This window comes from Giraffa tippelskirchi, chromosome 5 (assembly GCF_054371585.1).
Source record: "Giraffa tippelskirchi isolate mGirTip1 chromosome 5, T2T-mGirTip1v1.2.pri, whole genome shotgun sequence".
Classification (NCBI taxonomy): Eukaryota; Metazoa; Chordata; class Mammalia; order Artiodactyla; family Giraffidae; genus Giraffa; species Giraffa tippelskirchi.
In genome coordinates this window covers 56,162,802-56,181,283 of record NC_137279.1, presented here as the reverse complement: position 1 = coordinate 56,181,283, position 18,482 = coordinate 56,162,802, and the positions used below count along the sequence as shown (strand labels likewise).

Below are 18,482 nucleotides of genomic sequence, written 5' to 3'. Positions count from 1 at the left end.
TGAAGGGGTGGGGTAGGAAGAAGGAGGGGAAAGAGGAGAAGCAAGGTCAGGGGCAGTGATGAGTGTAGGGGTAGGTGGTCAGGGAGTGCAGGAATGGAAGGTGAAGGAATGAAAGAATAAGAGGAAACATATGTGTATAAACACACACACTCACACGCCACTCTTCAATCACTTGTTTAATTTGTAGACACCTTTGGCCAGAGTTAAGCCTATAGAAGGTGAGAAGTAGGTTTTATTCATATCCTCTTTTGACTTGCTTCATATGAATAAAGTTCATTTCCTGTGTTATTCCCAACCATCTTGAAGATAAGCCTATTCAAAATGGAAAGGACAGCGGAAGCTTAAAGTTTCTGAAAAATTCCACTTGTGATAATAGCTTTTACCTTTAATTTATATGGGACTGGATGGTCTTAGCTTCCTCTCCTCAGCTGTTATGAGCTTAAACTTAGTGGGGGTTCAGAATAAACGATGAGGACACCCTGGAAAGCTAAGCTGAGGAATTTAGGAGATAGATTTTTATGCAAGCTGATAGTGCCAGCTCTTCAAAAAATAGGAAAACAAAACATAATCAGGATCACACCTTACATTACTACAAGATAAAATAATTATCTTTATTAGTTGTTGATTGACATTGAAATCTATCTTTGGGTTTAATACAAATACAATGTGAGATCACTCCTGAAAGCTTAGCCCAGCACTATGGATTAGTATGTTTGGCTCTTTTCAATACTTTGGAAAGAAGCAATAAAAATTTAGGTTTGAGTGGCAGACAATTTTATCATCTGTCTTTGGCACTGAGACACATCAACATGGAATTGAGGGAGATAAATGTTAAAACAGAATGATATTTTTGATATATCTTTCAATGCAGCAACTATTTTTAAACTGTTTTATTTTTTCTTGGTTGAAGTGGAAGTATCTGACTAGTAAGATGACGCATAAAATGTGGATTGTGCATTGTCAAATATAAATAAGATAAAGATGGTTTGGGCCACAAAACCAAGAAAATGTGGTCTTTTCTTGAAGCCAAATTTTTCTACACGCCCACATGCTTCATTAGCTCCTTTGGTTAGCATGATTCAAATTCCGTTTTTAAAATCTTGAGTTGAAACTTAACTAAGACTTGTAACTATCCCCATTACCCCTGTGCAATGAAAGGGTGTATCTGAAGTTTGCATCAACCAATTCAAAATATTGGCCCCCTCTGACCTTTGCATGATTGTATTTATCACTAAGGATCAGGTGCAAGAATAAACCCTTCACAAATATACTTTGGTGTCACAAATATAAAATGAACTTAATTTAGAACTTTAAAGTCAATAACAGTTATTTTAGAAAGTATATGATTTATTTTTAAATAACTATAAAAAAGTGAATTTAAGAAAAATACATGAGAAATAGGATGGGCTCAATAATTACAGTTAAGCTTTTTTTAATCAATAAAAGCATCTTTTAAAAGTAACCTACCTAGCTCTTTTGTAATGCTGTCCCCATTGACACAGCTGTATAATAATTCTTACTCAAATTCTTATTTAAAAATAACATAATTGTTCATGATTTAAGGCTGTATTAAGGGGACTAAACTCATTCAGCACTAACCAAAGTATCAACACATTTGAAAACAAGTTTGCTAGAAAAGATGTTAAGTCATCTAGATGGTGAATAAAATAATATCCATAATAGATGTAATAGATATTAAGTTTTTGAGAACTTTGTTTTGATGATTTTGAGCATTTTTTTTACCTAAATGTCCTATGTTATTAGTTTATTAATAAAGTTTATCAATAGATTATTAATAGATGTTGTCAATAGATTATTAATAGAGATTATTAATGCCCCTGAATAATTTCTGTCCTCATCAGGTAATCTGCAACTGTGACAATGTCTAGTGAGCCATTGGTCTGTGCACAGGTTGTGTGTGCAAATCCTAAATTGAGTGTCTTACATTATTTCAAAGGTGACACGTGGTTGCATTTTGCTGGTGATCTTGCTTTGCTGTTTCTGTTATATGAGGGTTGCAGATATCCTTTATAAAATTGTTCAGAATGCTAACATGTGTCAACTGTGTGAGCCACAATAAGTATTAAAAACAGTTACTTCTCTGGAATTGGTGCCAAAGGTTGTTTGTTGAAATAGGCTCTCTAGGAAGTTGAACATTTTGTACTGACTATATAGGGCCTTCTTGTCTAAAGACACCGGGAGGCACTAAGTGAATTGTCCAGTTTTCTTCTGATTCTATGAATTTCCAAAACAATGACCTCAACATTTTTTTCTTCCAATTTTCTTTTTTTGTTGTTGTTTTTTCTATGACAACATTTTTTAAATTTAATTCTTATTTTATATTGGAGTATAGTTGATTTATAATGTTATATTAGTATCAGGTGTACAACCAAGTGATTCAGTTATACATATACATATATCCATTCTTTTCCAGACTTTTTCCCCATATAGGTTATTACACAATATTGAATAGAGGTCCTGTGAGGTTGGTCCTTGTTGATTATATTATATATAGAAATGTGCATATGTTAATCTCAAACTCCTAATTTATGCCAGCCCCAACTCTTCTAATTTTTATATTGCTTGTAGCATTTGTTTTTTCCAGATTGCTCGATAGCTGATGATATTCAATGATATTCAACATCTAGGGCTGCCCAGGTAACTCAGTGGTAAAGAATCTGCTTGCCAATGCAGGAGATGTGGAGTAGTTGATCCATGGATCAGGAAGATTCCCTGGAGAAGGAAATGGCAACCCACTCCAGTATCATTGTCTGGGAATTCCCATGGACAGAGGAGCCTGTTGGGCTACAGTTCATGGAGTCACAAAAGAGTTAGACAGAACTTAGTGACTAAAGGACAACAACAAGGGGTAGGTCTACTTTGAAACACTTTGCAATATTTTTAAACTTTCTCTGGATTCTACTAAATGTAACTACATGTGGTTTGAATGCCAAATGTATAAATTTGTTTCAAGAGAAAAATATCTTAGGTGGAATATGGTTAGAGAATAGCAAGAGATCTTTTCTAACTTCCTTGCTAAAATTGATGTGCTGGATTCAATTAATTCAGTTTTGATGGATCAGTACAAAAACACCGAAGGTCCACAAATAATGAAACAGAGTTTGTGTTGACCACAGAAAGTATAACGAAATTCAGTGTTTCACCTGGGAAAAAATATGTAAGAATAATGATGGTTTCACTGATCTGAAACCTTAGTTGATTATATTACTCCTCTTATGAGGGATTTATCCCTAGGTGGAAAAATGAACACACAGGTCAGACAGTCAAGATCTAAAAAGACAAGATGACCCAGCATTTCCTGGGGTAACACACTTGATTTTCAGGGCCTTTGTTAGTGACCTCATATGTGAAAGATTTTCCTATTACTATACAGTCTCCAAATATCCTTCCGGCTTGGAATACTATGATTCCAAATGGCCTATTTGGAAAATAAAGAAATTTGAGTTCTATTAGGGTTTGGGATTTTTTTTATATGAATGACCAAGTTGACAAAAATAGCTTTTCAAGGAAAAGGAACTAAGCAATCAATAATGAGACAGAGGTTAGAATGACGTTGATACAAACTATTTAACTGTCATAAAAATCTTTCTGAAACCCGTGTTGGGAGCTTGTGATTTCTGTGATCATGTCGACTTTTTCCAGCATTTCCTGGAAGAATCGATTTATACTAATTAGCCCCTTGATGTTCAGGTAGAGGTGGCAAAGTGACATAACCCCCATGGATTTTCTTCTTGCTGAAATACTGTGGGTGAGGGCAATCGGAAATGAGAGAAATGAACCATACTGCCTCTCCAGAAGGCTCACTATCCGCTGTCCCTGGTCCGTTGGTCTTATGGTTCTACTATCTCTACCAAGCACCTCAGTCACTATTCAAGGGTCTGGGGCAGGGGCCCTTGAAGTGATGTAGGTAAATGATCACACTCCTTTCTCAAGAACTTCTCTATCTTGCTGGTTTTTTTCTCTTTTGGACACAAAGCAGTGCTTTTACTGATAGAGTAGCCATATCTCAAAACCAGCACCAAGTAACATGAAGAGAGATTTCAACTTTATATTAATTGTTCTCTAAATGGCAACCCACTCCAGTATTCTTGCCTGGAGAATCCCAGGGACGGGGGAGCCTGGTGGGCTGCCGTCTATGGGGTCACACAGAGTCGGGCACGACTGAAGTGACTCAGCAGCAGCAGCAGTAACATACAGAGAAAGAAGCCTTGGAAACGTAGCCTTCACAAAGATTGACTCCAAAGGGAAGTTCCGAAAGGATGTGTCCCAGTTTCCAGGTGTCTCTCTCTACTTTCTCATCCCTTCATTTTCCCAAAGACCCAGGAAAGCTTCGAGTCTGGCATCAACCCCTCCTCATCCCTTTAGCAAATTCCGGACAATTTTTCTCTTGTTCTTTTTTGAATTCTGCCAACTGTAGCACCATGGCTTTTGCCAAAATATTGCTGAAAACACTCTTTGGCCTGAACATTGCTTCACTTCTGATGGTGAGGGGAGGATTCTAGTCCTATGGGCAATAGTGATGGTGAACACTCGGATGACAGTTCAGTCTCTCCATCATGGAGAGCTGTGGCTGTTTTCCTTCTAGTTACCAAAGAAGCAACATGGGCATTTGCCAAGGTGAGTATCACTTTTTTTTTGTCTTGGTGGTTAGCATTCTAAGCTCATTGGAGAAAAGGATTGCCTAATATGACTTTGGCCTTGTATCTTTGCCAAAAAAAAAAAAAAAAAAGAACCTTGATACTATTGTGCTAGTGAATATTTTGTCTCCCTAGCTCAGGGTCTCTCCTAGTATTGACATCTAGGGTCAGATATTTCTTTGTTTTAAGGGGCTGTCCTGTGTATTGTATGAAGTCTAGCAGCATCCTTTGCCTCTACCAACTAGACACCAATAACAGACCTGAGCTGCAATAATCAGAATGTTTCCATACATTGGGAGAAGTCCCCAGTGAGGACAAATCTCCCACATTGAGAACTACCATCCTAGACATATCTTACAAGAATCTTCACAATAGTCATAAATGGCTTCCTCTTATCTATGCCAGGTATCAACATTAACTAGATTTATTTTTGTTCCAAGTTGTTCCACATTCCCAAAAAAGTGTGGGACACTCTGTGAATTTGACAGATGTAAATGCATCACACTAACAATTAAAAAACCCAAAATCTGATAGTGAATTGGTTAAGTAAAGCCTATAAAAGTGCCCTATTGTTACCATCTTTTTTTTTCCCCCTTGAGGATATCCAAAACTCCAGTTTACTTTAGCCTGATGGGAGGTTAACATTTAATTGCTCAGCTGTTTGACATTCTCTTTTAGAGCTTGGGCTTGTTTAGGACTTCCCTGATGGCTCAGATGGTAACGTGTCTGCCTACAGTGCGGGAGACCTGAGTTCGATCCCTGGGTCGGGAAGATCCCCTCTGGAGAAGGAAATGGCAACCCATTCTAGTACTCTTGCCTGGAAAATCCCATGGACAGAGGAGCCTGGTAGACTACAGTCCATGAGGTCTCAAAGAGTCAGACACAACTGAGCGACTTCACTTTTCTTTTCTTTGTTCAGGTAACTGAGTTGCTCACAGAAAAGATCCAGTGAGGTATCTGTGGCCCCCTCAGCTCTTCCTCTGTCCTGACCCAAACTCTCTGTCAGGTTCATGTTCTCAGTGCTGAGGAGCCCAGGAGAAGTGAGTTTCTACTGGTGATATAAAATAGTTACTGAACCACGTATATAGCGTTCTATGAATGGATATATTGTTGTCATTGTTGTTTAGTCGCTAAGTCCTGTACAGCTCTTTTTCAACCCCATGGACTGCAGCCTGCCAGGCTCCTCTGTCCATGACACTCCCCAGCCAAGAAAACTAGAGTGGGTTGCCATTTCTCTCGCCAGGGGACTTTCTCAGCCCAAGAATGGAACCTGTGTCTCCTGTTTGGCAGGTGGATTTTTTACCATTAAGTCACCTGGGAAGCCCGAATGGATATATACATATTCTTTTAAAAACATATTCAGGGATTTATATTTAAAAACTCGGACAAAGGCAAACTTTAATTGCCTTTGTCCCTCCTGCCCATCTCTGTTGGTTTCTAAGATTAATTTGAATATCATCCACTTAGGTCTTTTCTTGGAAAGTAGGTATTTAAAAAAATTCAGCTTTCAAATTGCCCCTTTAAATTTCATGTAGCTCAATGCCCTCAGGTTTCTCATAGAAGAAAATATTTATTACTTTTTGTTGGTGACAGTCAAGGTGGAGAAAATGTTTTGGTCCTTTTAAGGGAGAAAAGTCTTCTGGAAAAACGCTAGCAAGTGTTTAAAAGATTATGATCACCCACACATAAAATTAAGGATTCTTAGAAATGCATCATGGTGCTTATTTTTTTTCACCATAGGGTAAATAAGGAACAGATTTTTCATTTTTCATTTTTTTAAGTTTTATTGGGGACATTTTATAAATCACTGCACAGTGAACGTCACCACATGAGTTGTGCTGGACACCTGCCACCACTCAGCTCCATAAAAGCACTAGCTCTCCTTTGAATTCAGAGAACGACTCTTGGCCCACGAGAACATCTGGGGCTCAAAGTTTTGGAAAGAAACCCTTCAGGTCCCTTTAGAAAGGCTCTTTCTGCAGCAGGAACAGGAGTGTACACACACTTAAAAATTATCCATTGACCAGAGTACCCACTTTGCAGTGCCCATCGACCAGAGGCACCAGCTTAGAGCTTCATGTCTCAGAGAGATCAATGTGAGGCTCAAAAAATCCCACAAGAGTACTCATGAAATCATTCAGTGGGACTCATGGGATCAGAATATGCTTTGTATCTCTTTTCTGTTCTCTTTCTCTGTTTTTTTTTTTTTTTGAAGTGCAAACGAGCGTCCAGTAGATTCTGGATCCTGGTAGCCGAAACTAGTGATGAGGGAAGGGGGGCTGGAAAAGGCAGGGGCTGAGGATGCTTAGACAGGAGCCAAGGCAAATCTGGTTCCCACATCAAGTGCTGCCTGTGAAGTTTTTACAGTGATTTTAAAGGCACAGAGTGGAGAGGTTCACAGGTGAATAGGCTTTTCTAACAGTCCTGTGAGGGGAAGCCATCTCATAAACACAGAATAGTGGCTATCTAATCTACCAGACAAGGGCCCCCTTCACTGCCTCTCTGTCTGCCCACCCAGGGGGCTCTGACTCACCCACATCCAATAATGGAATCTCTTGTTCCCTGGAGGGGCAGGAGACAAAGGGAGAGGTGGGTGGAGAGGGAGGTGTGCCCAACCATAGGCATAAGTATATTTATCTCCTGCAAGAATATTTCCTTTCTGACTCATTCAGGATGCATTGAGATGAAGAGATACATTATTCATTCAACATAATTACCTGAATGATTTTAATTGCAAATCATTAAGGAGAGATAACCTTGTATTTTCTCAGAAAAGGAAGCACTTAAGAAATCAAGTTGCTCCTTTCTCTGATCTCTTGGCTTTATGGACGCATGTTAGGCGTGTCCTTTGGATGAAGCGGTGGAAGCTCTGAGATAGAAAGTTAAATTATAGAACCAACAAAATCAGATTTCTTTGGCTCACACATATTCTCTGTTTTGAGACCAAAAGGCCTCTGCCAAGCTCCCCAAGCCATTATTTCCAAGAGCCTCATGTGGCTTCAGTCATCACCCCATTCACTGTCCACTATCTTTGCTGTCTGATTGTTTTGTGATTCCATAGCTACCATGCTGCCTCAAGGCAACCTTCTCAATACTATTGCTACTGTGGTCTGACTCCTGTCTCAGGAGCTCAGAAAATGTCCCAACTCAGACTCTAGGCTAACTCTCAGGACTCCAAACAGATCAAGGTGATTGGATTAGGGTTCAAAAGTCTGTGCCCCACTTCCATATGTATTTGTTGTACACTGAACCTATTTTAATTCATTTTATTTGCAAAACAGAACCAAGCAAAGCCATGGGACTATAATCTACATATGCAAAATACGTATAACTTATAATAAGAGAACTGGAAGAGCCAAAATTGACAGTCACTTAACACCCCAATTTTATTTTGCTTTGATCTGATTTTTGTTTCTAGCTGATATTAACTAAAGTATGTATTCTCTGTTAATCCATATTAATTAATAACATAATGTTTTGTTTCCAGTCAAATAACATACCATTTTAATTAAAAATGTATTGCATATAGTTGATTTACAATATTATATTAGTGGCAGGTATACAACATAGTGATTCAATATTTTTATAGATTATATTCCATTTAAAGCTATTTTAAAATACTGGCTATATTCCCTGTGCTGTACAATATATCCTTGTAGCTTATTTGTTTTATATTTTGTACTTCTTAATCCTCTACCCTTATCTTGTCCTTCCTTCTTTACCTCTCCCTTCTGCTAACTATGTGTTTGTTCTCTATATCTGTGAATCTGTTTTGTTATATTCACATTTGTTTCGATTCCACATATGACTGATAACATACAATATTAGTCTTTCTCTGACTTATTTCATTAAACATAATACCCTCCAGGTCTATCTATGTTGTTGCAAATGGCAAAGTTTCACTCTTTTTTATGGCTGACTACTATTGTATTTAATATGTAAACCACATCTTCTTTATCCATTCACCTGTTGATGGACACTTAGGTTGCTGCCATACCTTGGCAATTGTAAATAATGCTGTTATGAGTATTGGGGTACATATATCTTTTTGAGTTAGTGTTTTTGTTTTCTGTGGAAATATACCTAGCAGTGGAATTTCTGGGTCATATGATGGATCTATTTTTAGCTTTTTGAGGAATATCCATACTGTCTTCCAGAGTGGCCGAACCAATTTACATTTTCACCAATAGTGTATCAGGGCTCTTTTTCTCCACATCCTTACCAACATTCGTTACTTGTGTTCTTTTGATGATAGCCAATCTGACAGGTGTTGAGGTGAGATAGCATTATGGTTTTGATCTATATTTTTTTGATGATTAGCAATGTTGAGTATCTTGTCAAGTGCCTGTGGGTCATCTGTATATATTATTTGGAAAAATGTCTATTCGTCTTCTGCACATTTTTTAATTGGGGTTTTGTTATATTGAGTTGAATGAGCTGTTTTATGTATTTTAGATATTAATCTCATCAATCATATCATTTACAAATAGCTTCTTCCATTCAGTAGGTTGTCTTTTGTTTGGTTAATGGTTTCCTTTGCTGTGCAAAACTTTTAATTATGTTCCATTTATTTTTACTTTTATTTTCTTTGCCTTAGGAGACAGATCCAAAAAATATTGCTTCAATTTAGTCAAAGAGCATTCTATGATTTCTCCTAGGAGTTTTATGGTTTCCAATGTTACATTTAGATCTTTAATACATTGTCTATTTATTTTTGAATATGCTGTTAGGGACTGTTCTAATTTTACCCTTTTACATGTAGTTGTCCAGTTTTCCCAGCACCACTTATTGAAGAGACTGTCTTTTCTTTATTGTATATTCTTGCTTCATTTGTCACAGATTAATTGACCATAAGTGCATGGGCTTATTTCCAGGCTCTCTATTCTGTTCCGTTGAGCTATGTGTCTGTTTTTGTGCCAGTATCATACTATTTTGATTACTGTAGCTTTATAGTAGTCTGAAGTTAGGGCATGTGATAGCTTCAGCTTTGTTTTTTGTTTTTGTTTTCTTTTCCACAAGATTGCTTTGAGAAAATAAGAAGTAATCAGGGTCTTATGTGGTTCCATATGAATTTAAAGATAATTTGTTCTAGTTCTGTGAAAAATGCCATGGGTATTTTGATAGAGATTGCATTAAATCTGTGGGTTGCTTCAGACATTATGGACATTTTACAGACATTAATTCTTCCAACCCATGAATATGGGAAATTTTTCCATTTTTTTGTATCTTCAATTTTCTTCATCAGTGTTTTACAGTTTCAATCTTCCAACTTCTTGGTTTATTCCGAAGTATTTTATTCTTTTTGGTGGGATTTTAAATGGGATTGTTTTCTTGCTTTCTCTTTCTAATAACTTATTAAGAGTGTACAGAAAAGGAGTATGCGTGTGTATGCGTGCTCAGTTGCTCTTTGTGACTCTTTGGACTGTAGCCCACCAGGCTCTTCTGTCCATGGGATTTTTTAGGCAAGAATACTGGAGTGGTTTGCCATTTTCTTCTCCAGGGGATCTTCTCAACCAGGGATCAAACCCATGGCTCCTGAATTGGCAGGCAGATTCTTTACCACTGAGCCACCTGGAGAGCCCAGAAAAGTAAAAGATTTATGTATATTAAACTCATATTATGCAACTTCAGTGAATTCATTTATTAGTTCTAATTAGTCTTTTAGTGGCAACTTTAGAGTTTTCTACATATAGTATCATGTCATCTGTAAATAGTGACAGTCTTACTTCTTCCTTTCCACTATTATTAGTGGTTAAGTTGGTGAGTTTGAAATTTCTAGTTAACAAACTAGAAATGCATTTTTTTCTTTCAAATTGGCTTATGTGAGTCATCAAAGACCAAGTAATTTCAAAACTTCATCGGTATTTCGGAATACTGTTTCCAATACATACCTAGAAGTACAGATTTCAATATTATAGCAAATGTTGGGTTATCTGGCATTCTATCATATAGAGAACAACTACTCCTGCCTATCAATAGAGTATAAGATGAATGAAATGTAAAATGAAAGTACTTTAACCTTTAGTAATTTCTAATTCAGTAGCTTCAGATCTTTCAGTACCTTCTGAATCATCAGTGAGTGAGTCAGGTTTAACTGAGTTTAGTGTATTTTTTGTGTACTTTGCTACCTTGTGTGCATGTGTTCTAGGTCGCTTCAGTCATGTCCAGCTCTTGGTGACCCTACTGACTCTAACTTGCCAGGCGCCTCTGTCCGTGGGATTCTCCAGGCAAGAATAGTGGAGTGGGTTGCCATGTTTTCCTCCAGGGGATCTTCCTGACCCGGGGATCAAACCCTCTTGCGTCTCCTGCATTGGCAGGCAGATTCTTTACCACTAGCACCACGTGGGAAGCCCAGAAATTGACAATGTATGTATATTACACACTATAACTGGGTATTAAATGACCTATTTGAATAACATAGTCACTATCCATAAAACACAACATAGGCTTTTCTGTGGTCTACTTACCTGATCTCAAACGTGTTTTTGAACTGATTATGGGTATACTATGAATAAGAAGATCTCTTTACTGACCCTTGCTTTCCACTTAGAAGTCAGTTTACGAAATCCAGGCTGTCAGTAACAGTAACCAGAGGCTCCTGGACAAGTAGAAAACTAAAATGCTCGCCTGCCAAAGCGGTTACGGAGCAACTTAAGATTGACTTGTTTGGAGTCGTCAATGACAGTTCTGATCTTTTTACCTCCTGGGAATAACAACAGTAACAGGAGGATGCTCTTACCTCCCACTCTCCTGCAACTCTCTCTCTCTCTCTCTGACACACACACACACACACACACACACACACACACACACACACACACACACCCTCAAAAGCCCTCCCAGTCTTGTGGAAATCGGAGAAGAGACTTCAAATTATGACAGTCATCATACTTTTGTGTTCATAATATTTAGGCCTATTTTAAAAGCCAAAACCTGAGAGCATTATTTATGTCTATGGTGCCATTCACAGAAGGAGAGTGGGAGGATCACCCTGGCCTCTGTGCTAATAGCTGTGGGCCCTGAATAGAGGGCAGTGGGAGAGACTTTCCGTACAATGCTACTACAGGAAGTCAATATGCTAATAGGATACATTGGAATTAAACTCTTATAGAGAAACAACCCAACTAACAAATGAAGGAAACTAGTATGAATAAATAAGACTAACATAAACAATGGTGACAGGGCATCTGTGAGCTGTGTGGCTCGCCTGGCATCAAGAGACACACTTGTCTCCACTTCTTTGCCAGCATTCATTCCTGATGTTCTTGGAAATGTGTGTTTTGCTGAATAAGACAGTTCACTATATGATCACTCCATAAGGTCAGAACTAAAGATTTTCTGATCTGACTAAACTATAAGCCCCACAAGAGCAGGGACCTTTGTTTCTTTTATGTGTTGGTATATCTCCAGTGGGTTTCCCTGGTGGCTCAGTGGTAAAGAACCTGCCTGCCAATGCAGGAGATGCAGGTCCAATCACTGGATCAGGAAGATCCCTGGAGAAGGGAATGGAAATCCACTCAAGTATTCTTGCCCTGGAAATCCCATGGACAGAGGAGCCTGGCAGGCTGCAGTCCATGAGGCTGCAAAGACTTGGACACAACTTAGTGACTAAACAACAACAACTCCAAATAACTAACCAAAACTCAAAAACTGCTTTGTAACTTTTAAAGGAATTTTGTTCTTGGGCAAAATACCTGAGATAAATTGCCAACACCATGAGCTTTTGTCCTTTACTTTTCAATATTTAAAGGGAGAGTGGATTATTTATTGTTACATTTTGTAATCAGAAAAATGCTTTGGGGGAAAAAAGTCTGCAAGCTCTTGGTCAGCATGACATCCTGAAAATGAAGCAGTTAACCTCATTTTCCTCTCTTGATTGTTAGTGGAACAAGTTAGACCTTAATCAATGTGCTTGTCAAATGCAACTGTTTTTCATGAAACATGGGGTTACAAAGTTCTCATTCTCTAAATTAAACCAAGCTGAAAAGAAGTTTTTGGGTCAGTGAACACATGCTTCTTATCATGGCATGAACACATCATGGCATTCTGTTGAGGAAAAGAGGAGTTATTAAGAAAAGGGATTTGGCCATTTAATATTATGGCTCAAATGTCCTAAAATTTACAATACAGCCAGCTGAAGGACTATTTTGACTTTGTTCCTTTGCCCCTGCTATGGGTGTGAAAAGAAAGGATTCTGGAAACACCTGAAACACCTGCACCCTTTCTCCTGTATTAGAAACACTTATTGATTCCAAAGGGAATGTGTGAGGAAGGATCCTGCGGATTCCCCAATCTTACCATATACAGGCTTCTAGTGTTTTCTATGGGCTCAAAGTGTACCAGTCCAACCAGGTTGTAAGGGAGGGTGCGTGTCCTCAACACTTGCTCCCTACATTGCAACCTGTATTCAGAAGTTTCTTTTAAAACTCTTTGCAAGTGTGAATGTTGCCACCATGAGTGTTGGGCTACTGGACAGTCCTGGGAAAACGTGTATTATGATTTATGTAAACACAACACCCATAGATATACGGCAGGAGGAACAGTAATGATAAATAATTATTTCAAGTGGAAAGGAGGTTATTTTCTTTATAGCAGAAAATCAAGATTTATTTCACTAACACTTGTACCTATGCTACATCAAATGAAATTAGGCTCAACAAATTTTGTCTGCTGCTTCATGAGTTACACAGAGATTCATCATGATGTCAGTAGTGTTATCCCAGACTGATTGGTGAGTAAAGCTCAGAGACATCACCCTAAGATCTGAAACACTTTTGCACTCTAGTCTGAAAATCTCCAGACTATCTCAGAACAGTATAGAGATTCCTTAAAAAAAAAAAACAAAAAAACTAAACACAGAGTTACCATACGACCCTGCAATCCCACTCCTTGCCATATCCAGAGGAAAACATTATCCAAGGGATATATGAACCCTAATATTCATTGCAGCTCTGTTTACAATAGCCAAGACATGGAAGTAACTTAAATGTCCATCAACAGATGAATGGATAAAGAAGATGTGGTATATATATATGAATATTACTCAGCCATTAAAAAGAATGAAATAATGCCATTTGCAGCAACATGGATGGAGCTGAAGTGTGTCACAATGAGTGAAGTCAGATAAGGAGAAATATCGTAAGACACCCCTTTACATGTGGAATCTAAAAATAAATGATACGAATGAATTTACTTACAAAACAGAAGCAGACTCTCAGACTTAGAGAAAGAGCTTATGGTTGCCAGGGGAAAGGATGGGAGCAAGGGGTAGTTAGGGAGTTTGGGATGGACATGTATACATTGCTAGATTTAAAATGAATAACCAAAAGGTCCTACTGTACAGCACAGGGAACTCTGCTCAATATCACGTGGTAGTCTGGATGGAAGGGGAGTTTGGGAGAATGGATATGTGTATACGTACGGCTGAGTCCCTGTGCTTTTCAACCTGAAACTATCAGCTCTACTCCTATACAAAATAAGAAGTTTAGAATAAAAAAAATCTCCAGAATATCTGAAAATGCACTTTGAAGCCCAAAAAATAATTTTAGAAAGAACTGGAAAATTTGGTCCAAAGTCAGAACAGCTCTGGGAAGGTTGTTAACCCATTTGACTTTTTAAGTTAATGGAAGATGTCGGGTATGTATTACGTATGTGTTACTGTATAAATATAAGTCGACACCACACAAACATCAGGGCCTGAAGCATCCTGGCTCCTAGGGTGGCTTCATGTGAACTGGCAACTCTATGCCAGAACTGCTTTTCTCTTTGAAGGTGATACTGCTCAGGACTAAAACCACTGCATAAACAAACTGACGGGTTGAAAAGAAACACCCCAGTTTTCATTCCATTTGGAGCTAAGTTTAGATCCTAATTCATCTTGCAACAGAATTAAATTTTTTAAAAAGATGTTTCTGATTTAAGCATTAGTGTTTCTGTATACAACAGAGGCAGCCCAACCTATGTCAAGTTCAAGTACTTTCTTCTACAGCAGAGAGTGAAAGCTGTCACTTACTTACCCATACAAACAACAGAGTCCAGGAAGGTTGAAGAGTTCTGGTGGGGAGGGTCCTTTTGCTATCTTCTTTTCTATCACAGTTAGATGCAGAGGTGTTGGAGGTTTGGGGGATTATCTTCAACTCCTGTCGAAGCAAACAGCCCCCAATTAGAAGAAGACATCCCTTCACCCTTGTTGACGTGTTTCTTAGATGCCCAGCAATGAAAGTATTCAAAAATCAAACAAATGTTTCGTATGTAGACTGCTTCTCAAACTTCAAAGCACACCGAGACTGCCTGGTCTTAGTAAAGATTCTGACTTGTAGATCTGGAACAGCGTCTGAGATCCTATGTTTCTAAGAAACTCTTGGGCAATGCTGCTGGTGCTCAGGCCATACTTTGAGATGCAAAGATCCAGCACATCTATTTTACCTTGGCTGCCTGGAATGCGACATCGAAAAAGGAGAGTCTGAGGCTAAATCCTGGCTTTTGGAGAAAGAGTGACACCATCTATGAGGGAGCTTTGGCCGTGGTTGCTACAATAATGTCAGTGTTTTACCAACCCTAGGCAATCAAAACAAAATCTCACCACTCTATTTTTGGGGACACCAAGTCCTAGAATTTATGTATTCCTTTACTTCCAAAAGAACTTAGAATTCCTACATACTGATGAGATAATAAGGTGGTATAATTATGCAGAATTTTTTACAGATGGAGGAAGTTCCAATAGAAAGGTTAAGTATGGTAGGGAAGGTCAAGTAGAAAATCAAGAATACACCTTAGCTTTTCCGTCTCCTAAAATATTTCTATGATTACACTAGCCTGCAACTCGTTTTGGATATCAAATATATGTGAAATTGAAGCAGAAAATAAGTTGAGTTACATTCTTTAAAATCTAATATAAAAGTTCATACTTGGTTGCAAAAGATAAATTAGGGAGAAATGATTCACATTTAAAAAGCAATGTTCATAGTAATTTCAGTAAATATATTTTAGAATAAATTAGTCCTGTAAAATCATATGCATATTTTTATGGAGCATATTATTCTATGTATATCCACTGGGGTATACCTAATGATAATGTTGCTGAAAACTGGATAGATATGTTATTTGAATGGAGGGAACACTGGAATGGAACTTGATTTGTGTTCCTGCACTACCATTATATAATTGCATGAACTTAGGCAAGATATTCTGTGTGTGTGCATGTGTGTGTGCACATGCACATGTGTGTACCTGCATGCATGCACATCCATGCATGTGAAGAATAATATTATTTTTGCTGTATATATTACGGGGTTATAGTGAGAATAAAATAAGATGAGGCAAAAGGCTCTATAAACTCAAAATACCTGTACAAATATTGTCATTATTTTGCAATTACAACCTTCTCATACATTCACCCATGTACTATAGCATGAAATACTTAACAACTTATTTTGTGTGATTTGGTGGTGGGAGCACTTAAGATCATTAACACAGTAGTACTGTCAGGTTCTGGGTTTGTTGACAATCGGTCATTAATTTCACAATGTGTGTGTGTTTATGTGTGTATGTGAGAGAGAGAGAAAAAGAGAGAGTAAGCGGAAGAGAATGAGAGAGGCTGAGAGAGAAGCATTACTGAGAGATATTCTTTTGACAAAAGTGAAGTTCATGGCACTGTCCAATGCTTGTTAATCAATAAAAACCAAAGCAGAAACAAGAGGAAATAAAAGTCAGTTAGCCACTAGGTTGAGACTATCCAAAGAAACACAGTAAATAAATAGGCAATTGGCATCAATGTGACCAGTCAAACAGGAAATACTATTAGAAAGCCAAACAATTAGTGGAAAAATTCCTAGTGTTTTAACTAATAAACATCACAAGTTGACAAGCAAATTAAAAATACCAATGTTATACCTCAGAAATTAATTTCTAAAGTTAATCCAAATGCATCTCAAGCTCAGTTCAGTTCAGTTCAGTTGCTCAGTCGTGTCTGACTCTTCGCGACCCCATGAACTGCAGCACGCCAGGCCTCTCTGTCCATCACCAACTCCCAGAGTCTACCCAAACCCATGTCCATCGAGTCGGTGATGCCATCCAACCATCTCGTCCTCTGTCGTCCTCTTCTCCTCCTGCCCCCAATCCTACCCAGCATTAGGGTCTTTTCCAATGAGTCAACCCTTCGCATGAGGTGGCCAAAGTATTGGAGTTTCAGCTTCAACATCAGACCTTCCAGTGAACACCCAGGATTGATCTCTTTTAGGATGGATTGATTGGATCTCCTTGCAGTTCAAGGGACACTCAAGAGTCTTCTCCAACACCACAGTTCAAAAGCATCAATTCTTCGGCGCTCAGCTTTCTTCACCGTCCAACACTCACATCCATACATGACCACTGGAAAAACCATAGCCTTGACTAGACGGACCTTTATTGGCAAAGTAATGTCTCTGCTTTTAAATATGCTATCTAGGTTGGCCATAACCTTCCTTCCAAGGAGTAAGTGTCTTTTAATTTCATGGCTGCAATCACCATCTGCAGTGATTTTGGAGCCCCAAACAATAAAGTCTGACACTGGTTCCACTGTTTCCCCAACTATTTCCCATGAAGTGATGGGACCAGATGCCATGATCTTAGTTTTCTGAACGTTGAGCTTTAGGCCAACTTTTTCACTCTCCTCTTTCACCTTCATCAAGAAGCTCTTTAGTTCTTCTTCACTTTCTGCCATAAGGGTGGTGTCATCTGCATATCTGAGGTTATTGATATTTCTCCCGGCAATCTTGATTCCAGCTTGTGTTTCTTCCAGCCCAGAGTTTCTCATGATGTACTCTGCATATAAGTTAAATAAGCAGGGTGACAATATACAGCCTTGACGGACTCCTTTTCCTATTTGGAACCAGTCTGTTGTTCCATGTCCAGTTCTAACTGTTGCTTCCTGACCTGCATACAGGTTTCTCAAGAGACAGGTCAGATGGTCTGGTATTCCCATCTCTTTCAGAACTTTCCACAGTTTATTGTGATCCACACAGTCAAAGGCTTTGGCATAGTCAATAAAGCAGAAATAGATGGTTTTCTGGAACTCTCTTGCTTTTTCGATGACCCAGCGGATATTGGCAATTTGATCTCTGGTTCCTCTGTCTTTTCTAAAACCAGCTTGAACATCTGGAAGTTCACGGTTCACGTATTGCTGAAGCCTGGCTTGGAGAATTTTGAGCATTACTTTACTAGCATGTGAGATGAGTGCAATTGGGCGGTAGTTTGAGCATTCTTTGGCATTGCCTTTCTTTGGGATTGGAACGAAGACTGACCTCTTCCAGTCCTGTGGCCACTGCTGAGTTTTCCAGATTTGCTGGCATATCGAGTGCAGCACTTTCACAGCATCATCTTTGAGGATTTGAAATAGCTCAACTGGAATTCCATCACCTCCACTAGCTTTGTCCGTAGTGATGCTTTCTAAGGCCCACTTGACTTCACATTCCAGGATGTCTGGCTCTAGGTGAGTGATCACACCATCGTGATTATCTGGGTCGTGAAGATCTTTTTTGTACAGTTCTTCTGTGTATTCTTGCCACCTCTTCTTAATATCTTCTGCTTCTGTTAGGTCCATACCATTTTTGTCCTTTATCAAGCCTATCTTTGCATGAAATGTTCCTTTGGTATCTCTAATTTTCTTGAAGAGATCTCTAGTCTTTCCCAATCTGTTGTTTTCCTCTATTTCTTTGCACTGATTGTTGAGGAAGGCTTTCTTATCTCTCCTTGCTATTCTTTGGAACTCTGCATTCAGATGGGAATATCTTTCCTTTTCTCCTTTGCTTTTCGCTTCTCTTCTCTTCCAAGCTATCTGTAAGGCCT

At 38.5% G+C, this 18,482-nt stretch overlaps 1 protein-coding gene across 3 annotated transcripts in view; it reads right to left on the bottom strand.

The window, feature by feature from the left end:
- Positions 1-18,482, bottom strand: part of LOC145507793 (uncharacterized) — a 97,108-nt gene that overhangs the window by 71,926 nt on the left and 6,700 nt on the right. For 2 of the 3 annotated variants that reach the window (XR_014055128.1, XM_081495207.1), the window contains exons 1-2: positions 15,084-15,246; positions 14,675-14,797 (exon numbers count right to left, since the gene is read on the bottom strand). Coding sequence is in view for 1 of the 3 variants with exons in the window: in XM_081495207.1 (XP_081351333.1) it covers positions 14,675-14,797; positions 15,084-15,161 (201 nt within the window). In the remaining 2 variants the exon portion in view is untranslated. Of the gene's footprint in view, positions 1-14,674; positions 14,798-15,083; positions 15,247-18,482 lie in introns of those variants that run through there. The other variant, XR_014055127.1, reaches the window with a different exon arrangement.